At 37.9% G+C, this 16,406-nt stretch overlaps 1 protein-coding gene across 1 annotated transcript in view; it reads left to right on the top strand.

The window, feature by feature from the left end:
- nr3c2 (nuclear receptor subfamily 3, group C, member 2) overlaps window positions 1-16,406 on the top strand; it is a 194,108-nt gene that overhangs the window by 148,561 nt on the left and 29,141 nt on the right. Inside the window, exons 4-6 of the mRNA XM_049481378.1 lie at window positions 1,520-1,636; window positions 9,079-9,393; window positions 15,366-15,510. Of these exons, the coding sequence (XP_049337335.1) occupies window positions 1,520-1,636; window positions 9,079-9,393; window positions 15,366-15,510 (577 nt within the window). The remainder of the gene's footprint in view (window positions 1-1,519; window positions 1,637-9,078; window positions 9,394-15,365; window positions 15,511-16,406) is intronic.

Raw genomic sequence — 16,406 nt, 5'->3', positions numbered from 1 at the left:
TCCCTTTATTTTTTGAGCAGTGTATATTTTATTATATATATATTATATTTGTCTATCAATATATTTCTCTCTCTCTCTTTCTCTCTCTCTCTCTCTCTCTCTTAGTAGGATGTATGTATAGGATATAAGCATGTAGAATGAGCACAAGAGAGAGTGAGTTTGTTAGAGAGAGAGCGAGAGAGAGAGAGAGAGAGAGAGTGCACAAAACACACACATCCACCCACACACTCGCTCACTCATTCTCACACACAGTGTGTGGCCCCAGTGCGTGTTTGTGTGACCCTGCGGCGCAGCGAGAGGGTCTTGTGGAGTGTGTGTGTTTCTCTGTGTGTGTGTGAGCGAGTGTGTTTAGTGTGTGTGTGTGTGTGTGTGTGTGTGTGTGTGTGTGTAAGTGAGTGTGTTTAGTGTGTTTAGTGTGTGTGTGTGTGTAAGAGTGTGTATGTGTGTGTGTGTGTGTGTGTGTGTGTTTAGTGTGTGTGTGTGGGTGTGGGGCTCAGTGGAGCAGAATGGTTCTAAGGGGAGACTCACTCACATCACTGCAGTCTTACACAGCAACACACACACACACACAATCTCACACACACACAGCGTCCTTCAGGGCAGCTGAGGGTCAGTCGGTGGAGGACCCTACAGTGGAGAATGTGGCGTATTTACAGTGAGCGAAGTACGAGTCAGGAAGCGTGATGTCATCAAACGACCTTGACTCAGAGGTCAGTCTTTACTGAGGACCAGAGAGACGAGCCTGTCGCTTTCTAGGAATCTGAGAAAGTGATTTGGTATAAAAAGCTGTGAGGAAGCTGCTGCTGCTTAAATGCAGGTGCAGTGTTAGTCTTGAGCTCCAATGAACGTCGCCTCGCTTTACCAAACAAACATTCACACAAAGCAATCCAGACTGTTCTCATACAGAGTTCCCCAACGGTGGAACAAACTACCTTCCACTACCAGATCAGGAGAATCTCTCACTATCTTTAATAAACTCCTGAAGACAGAGCTCTTCAAAGAGCACTTACTCTCCTAACACCTCTAACTAACTACCTTCTACTACCAGATCAGGAGAATATCTCACTATCTTTAATAAACTCCTGAAGACAGAGCTCTTCAAAGAGCTCTTACTCTCCTAACACCTCTAACTAACTACCTTCTACCACCAGATCAGGAGAATCTCTCACTATCTTTAATAAACTCCTGAAGACAGAGCTCTTCAAAGAGCACTTACTCTCCTAACACCTCTAACTAACTAACTACTTTTTACCTCATTTCCTTCTTCCCTTGTTTTTCTCCTCTATCCCACTATTACCATTTGGCCTTCTTTAGGTTGGTCTTAAATGTTTTTTTTTACCTTGAACTTCTATTACTCCTTGTACAGTACATCATTATTGTAAATCACTTCGGACAAAAGCGTCTGCCAAATGTTATGTAATGTAATTATTGTAATGGAAAAAAAAATAATTTTAAAATGTTACAATTACAATTTTTTTCTCTCTCTCTCTCTCTCTCTCTCTCTCTCTCTCTCTCATAGGTCAGCACAACTACCTGTGCGCTGGGAGGAACGACTGTATCATTGACAAAATCCGACGGAAAAACTGCCCGGCCTGCCGAGTACGGAAGTGTCTCCAGGCGGGGATGAATCTGGGAGGTAAACCTCTACTTAAAGCAAACAATAAACCTCTGTAAAGCTGCTTATTACAGCCCAGCCGAGAAACCCCAGGCACAAAACCTCCGTCCTCACGTGAGCGCAAAGCAGCTCTGCACTCAGTAAACAAGCAATATCTGCACATTAGCGCAGTTTAAAAACAAGCATGGCTCGCTAATGACTGAGCGGCACGGGCTGCTGCGTGTTAAACTGTTACTGCATACAGCGTGAGACCAGAACGTGAGCCTGGAGAACGTGGAGCGATGCTGATGTTTGCTAAGAGACTGGAGAACAGAGTAAACAGCAGCCTGCATAAGGAACCTGTAATGATGATGCTGATGTTGTAAAACATGTGTCGAGCTTAGAGGTCAAAATAGAGTTCAAATCATGATCAAATCGTGAGAAATTACGTGAGAACATTGTACAACACGACATAAGCAAACCCAGTGCAAAGCAAAGCCAGATGGTAATGGAGGCTCAGGAATTTGAGTCATATTGTGTTAAAACAATTTCCCAAGATGCTTCACAACTTACTAATAACTTATATTAAATACAGAACACACATGAAGTGTATTATAATACTATTATAATGTATACCCAGATCAACCATAAACATAAACCAGCAATTACCATCCTGTGTCTAGAGCAGGGGTCGGCAATAGGCGGCATGAAACATCTGCCCGTGAGGTTGTTTGAACAATAATGAACGATAATGACAAAAAAAAAAAAAATGCTTCTCTGTTGAGCTTTTGTTTACATTCCTCCCCTGTCTCTCTCTCTGTCGCGCTCAGTGTGACTTTAGTTTCCACCCGTTCTCGTTTTTCCACCCGTTCTTTGGCTCCCTATCTTCTTGTAAGGGCGTTTTTTTCTCCCGGCTGTGTCCCAATTCACTAGCCGGGCAGCAGTAGTGTATTGGAGCACGATCCTGACGACACGGGTTCAGTCCTCCTTGAGAAGCGGCGTGTTAATTTTTTTATTTTTTTCTGTTTTTCTTGGGTTTACCTGCTTTGAGATCAGCTGTTCTGCAATTGGGTTCAATAACCCTCTGGGCTGGAGAGCTACTAGTCTGTAGCACTCCATCCTCTCCATCCTATCACACTTCATTTTCTAAAACAGAATTTTTATATATATTTTCACATAATGGTTTGGAAAAAACTTAATTGCCGACCCCTGATCTAGAGGATGAGCAACACTGTAAATTGTGCAGCAACGGATTCAAAGCTTCAGTCTTATTTTATCTGCAAGGTGGAGCAGCTACAGTAGGAAGGAGTGTGTAATAGAGAGTGGAGGAGAGTAAGTGTTTAAAAACTCCAGCAGCATTTCACTATAGTGAAGGGTGCTTGAAGTGGGGGTGGACCATGCAACATGACAATGACCCAAAACATGCCAGTGAATCCAGCAAAGTAAAGTAATGGCTCACATTTTTTTTTTATCTTGTCCTTTTTTAAAACTATTTGACATAATTCCATTGTAATGATGAGTAGTCCTGGCTCTTCAGGTTCTGATATTTTGTGTTATTAATATAGCACTGGCAGTACAGTAGATTAGGTCAACATATAGTATTATGACTATCAGGTTATGCTAGGCCTGACAAAAAATATAAAACTAAAAACTTTATTGTACAATGTAGGGAGACACTGCAAAAACATCCATTGGTGAAAACTCGACAAAATATATGTAAATTTGGACATAAATGCTTATATTAAGCAAAAAACTCTGCTAACGGGGTAAGCTAATTATTCTTGGTACGATTTCTTTAAAAAAGTAATCATAAAGTCTCAAAATAAGTAAAGTAAGACTTAAATCGTCCTTAAATTTGGAAACAAGAATTAGAATAACTTGATTTATGACTTTTTGTGCTTATTTTTGAGTTCAAATTACGTAAATTAAGATGACAATTCTAAGTTAGAGTGAATAAGATCATTATTCCAAAAATAAGCGAAATAGTCTAAAGACAAAAAGTCTTATTGTCAGGATTGACCCAGGTAGGGAGACGAGGAGACAACGTAAGTGCAAGTAAGAATAGGAATTTAATAACTAAACAACAAATAAACAAATAGACGGGTAAACACAGAACAATGAAATGAATAAGAAAACCAACGTGATATAAAACTAACAAACAAACAAGAGATATTATAAAACTAGGCAGGATAAACTAAAACAGGGCAAGGGAATAAACTAGGGAATAACACAGGGAACTAAAATATAACAAAGGATAAACAAAAGATATACACTAAGGAGGGAACTAAGGAGCACGAGAATAAGCAAGATAAATATAAACTACAAACAAAGAGGGAGGCTATACAAGGAAAACAAATGAATGAAACAAGACTATGAACTAAACAAAGCAGAGACAATTACCAGGAATAAACAAGATAAACAAGGAACTAAAACAAGACGGGATAAACACAGAGCAGGAAACCAAGGAGCGCAGGAATGAACACAAGAAACAGATGTACGACAAACAACAGGGGTTAGTGCAAAGACCAACAAAGGACAAGAGACAGAGGAGGGCTATATAACACACAAGGGAAGTGGAACCACCTGGGGCTAGGGGGCGGAGCTACAAATTGACACAGGTGGAAAAGTACTGGAACAGAACACAGGGGCACAGGTCACGTGGAACACACACAGGCACGAGGACAGACAGGACATGACACTTATCAGAGAGGAAAATAAGATCTAATGCCTTAAAACTTTAAAATTTCATTTTTTTGCAGTGCACAACCTCAAAAATGTCACTTTTCGAGAAAAGCAAATTAATGGGAATAAGTTATGAAGTTGTGTCAACAGTTTGTCTTTTATTTTATTTAGATTTAATTTATTTAGGATATAGGCCTGTCACGATATACACACAGTGTATATAATATATGGACATGAACTACATTTTTGTTGAGCTCAGTATCGCCCACTGTGGTCTTCTTAGTAAGGAGAGCCTATTTACATAAATAGCTATTTCAATTCCAATTCCAATTTCTGAATATTTTAAAGAATAAATAATGTTTTACTCTTTAAAATGGTATAGTTTCATTATTATTATTATTATTATTATTATTATTATTATTATTATTATTATTATTATTATTGGAATTAAATGGTCAGAAATGGCCATTTTTATTATAGATTTGATTTTTATTTTATTTTATTATATATCATGACAGACCTAGGTAATTCTCTATTCAATTATCTAATTAATCTCCAAAATAGAGTGCTCAGAGAGACGTCTGGTAAATGTGAACAGATTTAAAACAGTTCCTCTGACTCTAAAGAGTTTCTACCTATAGCAGCATCGCTAAATTCCTCTGCTCTGCTGTAGATGGATCTGGTCCAAGCTCTGATTCACTGGCTTTGGATTCCCTGAAGTCCAAAAACAAGTGCTTTAGTCAGGCCTTTCCTGTCAGCCGGGCTGAACGATTGCAAATGACACATTGTTAGTTAACAGTCACTCAGGCAGGCATTAAAGGACTTACGGAGTTTCCTCTTTCAGACTGTAATGAATGGCTGCGATTTGGAGGTTCGTGCTTAAGATTCTTGATGATGGTAAATAACTGGAGAGACGGGCTCGCTGAAGTGAGACGGAGTGCACAATACATACAGTACAGGCCGAAAGTTCTTTATTTTCACGACTATTTACATTGTAGATTCTCACTGAAGCATCAAAACTATGAATGAACACATGTGGAGTTTTATATATTTAACAAAAAATGAGCTGTCCTCCACAGTCACCGGACCTGAACCCAATCCAGATTGGAGGTTTGGGGTGAGCTGGAGCACAGAGTGAAGAAGACAAAGGAGCAACAAGTGCTAATAAACACCTCTGGGAACTCCTTCCTTCAATACTGTTGGAAAACTTTTCATTTCAGGTGGCCACCTCTTGAAGCTCATTGAGAGAATGATGCAGAGAGTGTGCAAAGCAGTAATCAGAGCAAAGGGGGGCTATTTTGAAGAAACTAGAATATAAAACATGTTTTCAGTTATTTCACCTCTGATTACTGCTTTGCACACTCTCTGCATCATTCTCTCAATGAGCTTCAAGAGGTAGCCACCTGAAATGAAACGTTTTCCAACAGTCTTGAAGGAAGGAGTTCCCAGAGGTGTTTAGTAGGGGTGGGCAATATTATATGGTATACATTATATCGTGTCACAGAAATATCATGATATTAAAAATCCATACCATGATAATAGAGATGTTCTGTCTTAAAACTAGTTTATTATTTACTATAAAACTTTAAGTGTATTTATTGTATAATTGTTTTACTTTGCAGTTTATATGCATGCACTAAATATTCTGCAATATTTTTTGCTGCATTATATTGTTTTATGCTATAATATATATTTTGCCACATTATGATTATTCTGTTATACTGTTATACTATATTCCTGAAATTAATGAATTATTTTTCTGTTTTCTTATATCGCCAAGTATATCGTGATCGCAAAAATACCCTGAAATATCGTGATATTAATTTAGAGCCATATCGCCCACCCCTAGTGTTTAGCACTTGTTGCCCCTTTGCCTTCTTCACTCTGTGCTCCAGCTCACCCCAAACCTCAAATCTGGATTGGGTTCAGGTCCGGTGACTGTGGAGGTTCAGCTCATTTTTTGTTAAGTACATAAAACTCCACATGTGTTCATTCATAGTTTTGATGCTTCAGTGAGAATCTACAATGTAAATAGTCGTGAAAATAAAGAAAACGCCTTGAAAAAGAGAAGGTGTGTCCAAACTTTTGGCCTGTACTGTACATCAGCGTAAAAGAGAGAAATTAGACGAGTGTGACGGAAGCGGCGCTCGTTGTTCTCGGCGTTTCGCTCTGTTTCCGCTTCGTTTAGCCGGCGTTTCCCACAGCAGGCCTTAATCTGCGCTGTCTCCTCTACAGCCAGAGCAATTTATTTTCTATTTTTACGCATCGCCGCGACAAACACAAACACAGTTTTAGCTAAATTGGATTTTTAAGTACAGAAACAGCCCTGATTGAAAAGAGCTCTGTTTTAAATGTAGCTTTGTTTCAGGGACCGTCTCACGCTGTCCAATCATATCCGGCTTTTATGCATTTTATAGTGGAAACATCAACAAACACACACACACACACACACTCAGCACACCAGCACACACACTTTTTGTTGTCTAGCTGTTCTGATGTCAATTTTACCTGCTGTTATACAGTCTCCATCAGTGATGGTATAGTTACTTTGAAAAAGTAATCCGATTACTGATTACTCCTTTAAAAAATAACTTAGTTACTTTATGGATTACTTGATTTTAAAAGTAACTAAGTTACTTTACAAGTTACTTTATTAGTTACTTTCAGCAGCTGCAGACACCACCTCCCGCCGCGGCGCCGCCTTAACATAAAAATGATAACCAGTTTTGCCAATACTCCCTTTATTGGAAAATGCAATTTTAACAGCAACAATTTATCTCTATTAAGTTGAACTATTTCCTAAAAAATATATATATATATTTTATAAAAATAAAAAAATTAACTTAACATAAATATTTTTTTTTATAAAAAATAAAATATGGTCTTTCTTGATTTTACTAAACATAAATACTTGTTTTAAAAAAAAATATATAAAATAAAGAAAGTCTTTCTTGACCTGACATATTTAACACAGTAAAACTGAACATTGAACCTGTTGTTCTCTGCAGGGCAGCAAGGAGTGGTTTAATAAAACAGAACCGTGTATATGGTCTAGACCAGGGATCACATATTTGCAGACTGCGGTCCGGGTCCGGGTCCGGACCCAACTACTGAGAAGGATTTAATTCTGACAGTGTTCATTTAAAGCACCGGAACTTTTCTTGTCTTTACGGTGTGTGCGCTCTGCGCCACAGTGAACTTCCAATCACGTGTGGTGTAAAATCTTCAAACGCTCTCCTCTGCCAATCAAATTTGTGGCAGACCGCTGCCCTGGCTAGTGAATTGGGACGCGGCCGCAAAAAAAAACGCCTTTATAAAGAGATAGGGAACCCGAGAACTGGGGAAAAACGAAAACGGGCGGAAACTAAAGACACGCCTAAGTAACGTGTTACTGACATCACTGGTCTCCATACAGTAGAGACAGTACTGATTCACCATCTGCTGTGCTGTTTTTTTTATTTCTTTTAATCCAACACCAGTAGATGACGTGGCTCTCCAAACCATTTACCTTAAGCCAAAATTCAGTACTAAGGGGGCGGGTCTTAGGGAGTGTAGAGCATCTTGCTGTTGATGTGTTAAATGTTTTTATTTTGTTTCTTGTTTGTCTCAACATATCAAAATCTAAAGGCAAAAAATATATAAATCGTCGCTGTCCTATAAAAAACACTTATCTCCATTTTTGTTGATTTTTAATTTACTACATAATTTGAATAGACAAACTGTCCCTTACACTGTGCCAAAACTTCTTGATGAACGGACCAATAGAAACTCTTCAAAATGACCTGAAATAAACTTTTTTTACATTGACTTCCATTGAAAGTTTACAAGTTTTGTTTTTCCTCTCCTGTAAAGTTGCTGTTTTGGAGATAAGTGTTTTTCATTGGACAGCGACAAAATTAATATTGAAATACAAAATATTTAATAGTAATCTTGAACTTGTCTTCACACATTATGCTTTTTTAAAATATTATTGTCTTATATCTCAACCCAGTGCTGATTCCATATATAAGATTTTAAGTATTTAATTAAAAGGTGGGACAATTTTTTCATTTGTTTTATTATTTATTTTTTGAGAAATCAGCAGAATCTGTCTGTGTAAATGTATTGTAAATTACATTATTTCATATTATTTGAAAATGTTCTGCATTGTAGATTAATACTAAAGTCATCCAAACTATAAAGAAAAAAACATATGGAATTATGTACTTAACGAAAACATGTTGAACAAATCAGAATATGTTTTATATTTTAGATTCTTCTAAAGTAGTAGCATCTCTTGCTTAGATTAGACAGTTTTGTACATCTCTGCTGGATTTTCTCAGTCAGCTTTATGAGGTAGAGTCACCTGGAATTCAGGCTTTCAGTTAACAGCTGTGCTGAACTCGTCAAGAATTAATTATTTGAATTTCTTGCCTCTTAATAAAGTGTTTGAGAGCATCAGTTAAAGTAAAGTAGTGAAGAGGTAGAGTTACAGGTATACAGTGAATAGTGAATATTTGAGTTTTGTTCTAATATATATTATAAAAAGCAAAAACTACTCAACTTAATAAAAAACTTTGAAAGTATCCTCAAGTACAGTCTCAAAGACCATCAAAAACGTTATGATGAAACTGGCTCTCATCAGGACCGCCCCAGGAAAGGAGGAGCAAGAGTTCTCTCTGTTGTACAGGATAAGTTCATCAGAGTTACCAGCCCCAGAAACCACAAATTAACAAACAGCTGATGATTCATGATTCCTTATGTGTTCCTTCATAGTCTGGATGATTTCCGTATTTAAGGATTGCTTGTTTTTCCTCTCTCAGCACGTAAATCGAAGAAGTTGGGGAAGCTGAAGAGTGTGAGCGAGGACTCGGTACAGGGCTCCAAAGACTCCGCCCCGTTCCTCACCTCAGAGAAGGAGCTGACCTCCAGCATGGCTCTGGTTCCTCACGGCTCTGCGGTGACTCCGTACCTGTCGCCGTCCGTCTGCAGCATCCTGGAGCTCATCGAGCCCGAGGTGGTGTTCGCCGGCTACGACAACACGCAGCCCGACACAACCGACCACCTGCTGACCAGCCTCAACAAACTCGCCGGCAAACAGATGATCCGCGTGGTCAAGTGGGCCAAAGTACTTCCAGGTATGTCTCACAGTTAATTATCATAATATGTTTAAAGTACGCTATTGGCCCTGTTTTAGCGATCTTTAGTGCACTGGTCAATTGCACATTGTGCAGCTGAATTTAGGGCGTCAGTGAGTCTTTTGTATCGTGAGGGCGCAAAAAATCAATCAATCAATCAATCAATCAATCAACCTTTATTTTGACTCAGATGTACATTGAGGGCAACCCTCATTTTCAATGTAGCCGAGCACTTACAAAAACATGGAATGACATGACACAGAAAATAATAGCTAAATTTAATCATTTTATAATAACAGTAAATAAAATATAAAAATAGATAAAAAAAATAAATAGAATTAGAATAAAATAGAAAAAAAATAATAATGATTATAATAAAGTATGGTATAATTGATAAAAAATAAGATAAAAAAAAAAGATTAATACAACAAAAATGAGTTAAAATGAGCTAAAACTAACTTTTACATAATACAATAAAAATTCAAATAAATAAATGAACTAAAAAAATTATAAAAAATAAAAGCAATAATAATAATAATAATAATAATAATAAAAGAAAATCAAAATAAGTTAAAAAACAATAATTCAAAACTAATAATAATAATAATAATAATAATAAATAAGGAAATAAATAAAAGAATAAATAAGATTAAGTAAAACAGGTACAGGCTGTCTGAAGGTGTCACGTCTTTGCCCTGTTTCCTGCCTGTTCTCATGCCTCTGTGTGTGACCCCCACGTGACCCGTGCTTCTCTGTGTTGTTCCCCTGTAATTTTCCACTTACCTGTGTCCATTTGTAACTCCGCCCCTTAGTCCCAGGTGTTTCCTGTTTCCCGTTTGTGTCCACCTCTATTTATAGTCCGTGTTTCCTTTCTCGTGTGTCGATCCTTGTACGTTTTTACGTCTGTTAGTGGTCCTCGTGTTTTCCTGTTTATGCTCAGTTCTGTTTTCTTGGTCCTTCCCGCATCCTACCTGACAGAAGGGGCTTAGATATTAAAGGTTCAAAATGAATACACCTTAAAAATACACCTTGAGTGGCTCGAAACGCGCAAAAGGAATGTACTAATTCTCTTATTTAATCATGGGTGTGGTTAATTTTGGGCGTATCAAAAAATAAACCAATCAGTGTGCCAGATGTTACTCCCTTTAAGAACCAGTGTAGCTCAGTGTATGTAAAACAGTTTGTATAAAACACTGAAAATAGTACACACTATAGTACACTGAATATTAGTTTATATAGTGTTATTTTTATTGTTGTTGTACTGGATGGAACCTCACCGCTCTACTGCCCAGTACTAAGGAAATTATTCCACTTTATCTAATGCTTTATAGTAATCTCTACAGCACCCTGTTTTATTGAGTGAATACTCCTTAAAGCTGATGAAATGAACTCATCAGGCGTCTGCAGGTTTTGCACAGATGCTGTAGGTGATGTGTGGTACTGAGCTGTAGCCGGCGGGTAGGAAAGGTGTGTGAGCTGAAGTTTGGTAAAGATCCTGACTCTGCTGTTCACACTGAAGTCTTCACGCGCTCCTCTCTCAGGACTCATCTGCTGGATTGCAATTATTTGATACCGGGTGTCTGCTTGCTTTATCCAGATGTATAAATAGAAAGCCGGTAGACGCCGGGGTAAATCAGGCCTACTGACTTTCAAACACACATCCTGAGATTCAGAACACAGTGCAGAGCGAGAGCTGCACACACAGCACCAAGGCTGCAGCGGGTCTTCACCTAACTTTATCTTTAGAGCCTGTTTTAGAGTTCAGGTTAGACTATGGTTCAACCTGGTTTTAACTTTAACTAAAACTGATTTAACTTGATTTTGATTCCTTTTTGACTTGAGTTTGGGTTTGGTTGCAGATTCTATTGACTTCCACTTGCTGTAGACTCACTTTAGAGGTTTGACTTTCTTTAAACTTGGGTTTAATTTGCTTTAAACTTGGTTTCAACTTACTTTAAATTCAGGTTTGCCTTGCTTTAATTCAGGTTCCTGTGCTTTATACTTGAGTTTGACTTAGTTTCAACTTGCTTTAAACTTGGGTTTCACTTGCTTTAAACTTGGGCTTGATCTGCTTTAAACCTGAGTTTTATTTGATTTAAACTTGGACTCGACCTGGTTGGGGTTGACCTGCTTTAAACTTGGGTTTGATCTGCTTTAAACCTGAGTTTAATTTGATTTAAACTTGAGTTGGCTTGCTTTAAACTTGAGTTTGACTTGCTTTAAACTTGAGTTTGACTTGCTTTAAACTTGAGTTTGACTTGTTTTAAACTTGAGTTTGACTTGTTTTAAACTTGAGTTAGACTTGCTTTAAACTTGAGTTTGACTTGCTTTAAACTTGAGCTTGACTTGCTTTAAACTTGCATTAAACTTGGGCTTGAACTAGTTGGGCTTGATCTGCTTTAAACTTGAGTTTGACTTGCTTTAAACTTGGGTTTGACTTGCTTTAAACTTGAGTTTGACTTGCTTTAAACTTGAGTTTGACTTGCTTTAAACTTGAGTTTGACTTGTTTTAAACTTGAGGTTGACTTGCTTTAAACTTGACCTTGACTTGCTTTAAACTTGAGTTTGACTTGCTTTAAACTTGAGTTTGACTTGCTTTAAACTTGAGTCTGACTTGTTTTAAACTTGAGTTTGACTTGAGTTTGACTTGAACTGGTTGGGCTTGATTTGCTGTAAACTTGAGTTTGATTTGATTTAAACTTGAACTTGACCTGGTTGGGGTTGACCTGCTTTAAAATTGTGTTTGACTTGCTTTAAACTTGAGTTGACTTGCTTTAAACTTGGGTTTGAACTAGTTGGGCTTGATTTGCCTTAAACTTGGGTTTGACTTGCTTTAAACTTGGGTTTGACCGAATCTTTGCTTGCTTTAAACTTTAGACTTTGACTTGTTTAGACTTGGTTTTGACTCATTTTAAATTAATTTTGATTTGGTTACATATCATCATAATCTTGGAGTTGTCTTGGAACAAGGCCCTGTTCTTGGTGGACTTTCTAAAACTGGAGCTGCAATTGGAATTGCTTTCTATTACATAAATAGTGCAGTATATGGTGTTTTAACTGTTTTGTAGTGCTTTAAGCTTGAATTTCCAATTTACACGATAATGCATTGCAGAGGTGTTGAGCCAGACATCCTCAGCAAGTGCTATAAAATGATTAGTGAGTGAGTTAATTCTACTCTAATTCTGAGTGTGCATTACACTGTTGGCTATGCTGAGATTTAAATATAGAGTTTTGTGTTGTTCTTCCCTCAACACTAATTTCAACATTGAACCTCATTCCACTGTGATTTAAATGCACTGTGACACACCTGATCCCTCTACTCAGCTCGTTAACAGCTGCTTCCTGAGAACTGAATGTGTTAGTGCATTGCTGTGTTTGGTGATGTGGGTGATGTTTGGATGGATTTGAGCTGCTCCGTCATGGAAACTCTCCAGTTTGGAGGTGTGTAGTGATTAACTCTGAAGCTACATGAAGTTTGGATGGAGGTGTGTAGTGATGATGAACTCTGAAGCTACATGAAGTTTGGAGGTGTGTAGTGATTGATAAACTCTGAAGCTACATGAAGTTTGGAGGTGTGTAGTGATGATGAACTCTGAAGCTACATGAAGTTTGGAGGTGTGTGGTGATGAATTCTGAAGCTACATGAAGTTTGGAGGTGTGTAGTGATTGATAAACTCTGAAGCTACATGAAGTTTGGAGGTGTGTAGTGATGAACTCTGAAGCTACATGAAGTTTGGAGGTGTGTGGTGATGAATTCTGAAGCTACATGAAGTTTGGAGGTGTGTAGTGATGATGAACTCTGAAGCTACATGACGTTTGGAGGTGTGTAGTGATGATCTAATCTGAAGCTACATGAAGTTTGGAGGTGTGTAGTGATGATGAACTCTGAAGCTACATGACGTTTGGAGGTGTGTAGTGATGATCTAATCTGGAGCTACATGAAGTTTGGAGGTGTGTAGTGATGAACTAATCTGAGCACAGAGTTGCTGTCGTTCCCAGTCTTTTCCACTGTGTTATAATATCACTGACAGTTGGCTGTGGAATATTTAGTAGTGAGTCGTGAAATTTCACGACTGGACTTGTTGTTGCACAGGTGCTGCATCCCATTCTTTCACTAATGTTTGTAGAAGCAGTCCCAGCATGCCTAGCTGCTGCTTTTATTATACACCTCTAGACATGGAAGTGATTGGAAATTGAGTTCAATGATTTGACTGTAGACTGAAACAGCCTCATCTTCACTGATGAGCCTCTGCGTGTCCTTGCTGTTGTGGATCTTCAGCTGCGTGCGGCTCTCGGTGAGAGTTTTCTGTCCAGTGCTGGGTGAACTCTATTTATGGAGCTCCAGTACAGCACAGGGTGATAAATGGAGACCTTGGGCAGTTTGTGTAAAGCTGATTCTGGTGATTGTGCTGCAACAGTTTATCGAGTCTAGACAAATATTAACACCTCTGGACGTGCAGCTACAGCACAGGAAAAACAACCCAGCCCCCTCCTCCACACTGTTTACCTGCTCATACACACAACTCACTATTTTTAACCCACAGACGGACTCTACTGAACAGCCAGAGAGTCATTACTCCCGTTTGTTGCTCAGAACAAATAATTTTTTTCATTCATTCTATTATTAATTATAAAATGTGATATATATATATATATATATATATATATATATATATATATATATATATATATATATATATATATATATATATATATATATTTTAAATATAAATTTATTTCTAATTTTCTCCTAATTTATCTGGCCAATTGTTGGTACTCCCATCACTAGTGATGCCCCAACACAAGGAGGGTGAAGACTAGCACACGCCTTCTCCATCACACTCGGAGGAAAGTGCAGCGACTCGGTTCTGATACATCAGCTCACAGATGCAGCCTTGTGCTGATCCACATCACCCTAGGAGTGATGAAGGGGAAGAGCACTATCTACAGTACCCACCCAGAGAGAGTGAGGCCATTCTCAGGGCTCCGGCAGCTGATTGCAAGCTGCATGACCTGGATTCGAACCAGCAAACTCCCGATCATAGTGGAAGCGCTTTAGACCTCCCCATATAATGTTTTGTTTGTGGGTTATCTCATCCCACATGTTGAGATATCAACACCCTATACAGTATACAGTCTAATTGATCATGATTCAGTTTAATTGCACATTGATTTGTTTGCAAAACGATTAAGTTGCAAAATGATTCAACTCATTTCATAGTTTTATACTTTAATATAGTATTTGATCATCACACACACACAGCATGTGTGTTCAAACACAATTGTTTTATTTCAGGATTATATATTTTTTATCTTAATTCAGTTTGTTCCTTTAGAAAATGAATCTTTCTTAATTTAACCTTTTTTCATATTGTCTCAGGTGTTTGATTCAGTTGTAATTCAGAGTTTACAGCATTTATATTTGATTACATATACATGTACGATTGAGGCATGGGCTCCATTGATTAGTTGATATAATCGACAATGTTGATTAATGAAATTTGTCGACTACATTTTTAATTGTCGACTAATCGTTAATGCAATTTACCAATGGGAGATGGGTAAATTACTCAGTCACACAGTTTATTCTCAATTCTTCTTAATCTGTGTCTCCAAAAGTGCCCAAACTTAACAGATTACATATTTACTCACTAAATATCAGTAATTTTCGTATTTAACAACATCTGGGCATTTCAATACTTATAAAATCTCATGTTCAGCTGTTTCTATCGTTTTTAGAGGTGGAGGACATGTCATAAATAATCGCTGACTAATCGAAAAAAAAATAATCATCAGATTAGTCGACTACAAAAATAATCATTACTTGCAGCCCTAGTTCAAGGGGTTAAGCATTATTGGGCACAAAAGTAGCCATTTACAGTAAATATTTAGTTTATTTATTTACTGATTAATTGATTTATGGTATTTACTTTTCTATAATATTCATATTTTCTCTCTTTTTCTTTCTACAGGTTTCCGCTCTTTGCCCATTGAGGATCAGATCACGCTGATCCAGTACTCCTGGATGTGTCTGTCCTCCTTCTCCCTCAGCTGGAGATCCTACAAACACACCAACGCTCAGATGCTCTACTTCGCCCCGGACCTCGTCTTTAACGAGTAAGAGCTCACGATACAACACTGTTATAGCCTCAGTACCAATACAGCAAACTTAAGTTTATCTTTTCCTCTCTTAAACGAAGCTGTTAATAATACACTTGCCTCGTGTACTTTGCTAAACACAGCCATCTAAATATGATGTGGAACACATACTTTACTTTCCTATTAAGCCTAGAACACAGGCATTAAGGATTGAACACAGGCATAATTGTTACTAATGTAATCTTGCACAAATATAGGGTTAAAGAATTGTTGGCTTTAATAAATGTAGGCTTGAACATGTGAAGGCTTGAACACATGTAGGATTGAGCAAATGTAGGCTTGAATATGTGAATGCTTGAACACATGTAGGATGGAACAAATGTAGGCTTGAACATGTGAAGGCTTGAACACATGTAGGATTGAACAACTGTAGGGTTGAACATGTGAAGGCTTAAACACATGTAGGCTTGAACAAATGTAGGATTGAACATGTGAATGCTTGAGCACATGTAGGATTGAACAAATGTAGGCTTGAATATGTGAATGCTTGAACACATGTAGGATGGAACAAATGTAGGCTTGAACATGTGAAGGCTGGAACACATGTAGGGTTGAACAAATGTAGGATTGAATATGTGAATGCTTGAACACATGTAGGATGGAACAAATGTAGGCTTGAACATGTGAAGGCTTGAACACATGTAGGGTTGAACAAATGTAGGCTTGAATATGTGAATGCTTGAACACATGTAGGCTTGAACAAATGTAGGCTTGAACATGTGAAGGCTTGAACACATGTAGGCTTGAACAACTGTAGGATTGAACATGTGAAGGCTTAAACACATGTAGGCTTGAACAAATGTAGGATTGAACATGTGAATGCTTGAGCACATGTAGGGTTGAACAAATGTAGG

This window comes from Astyanax mexicanus, chromosome 7 (assembly GCF_023375975.1).
Source record: "Astyanax mexicanus isolate ESR-SI-001 chromosome 7, AstMex3_surface, whole genome shotgun sequence".
Classification (NCBI taxonomy): domain Eukaryota; kingdom Metazoa; phylum Chordata; class Actinopteri; order Characiformes; family Acestrorhamphidae; genus Astyanax; species Astyanax mexicanus.
Note: the sequence above shows the minus strand (reverse complement) of the source record. Positions and strands in the feature narration are given on the sequence as shown.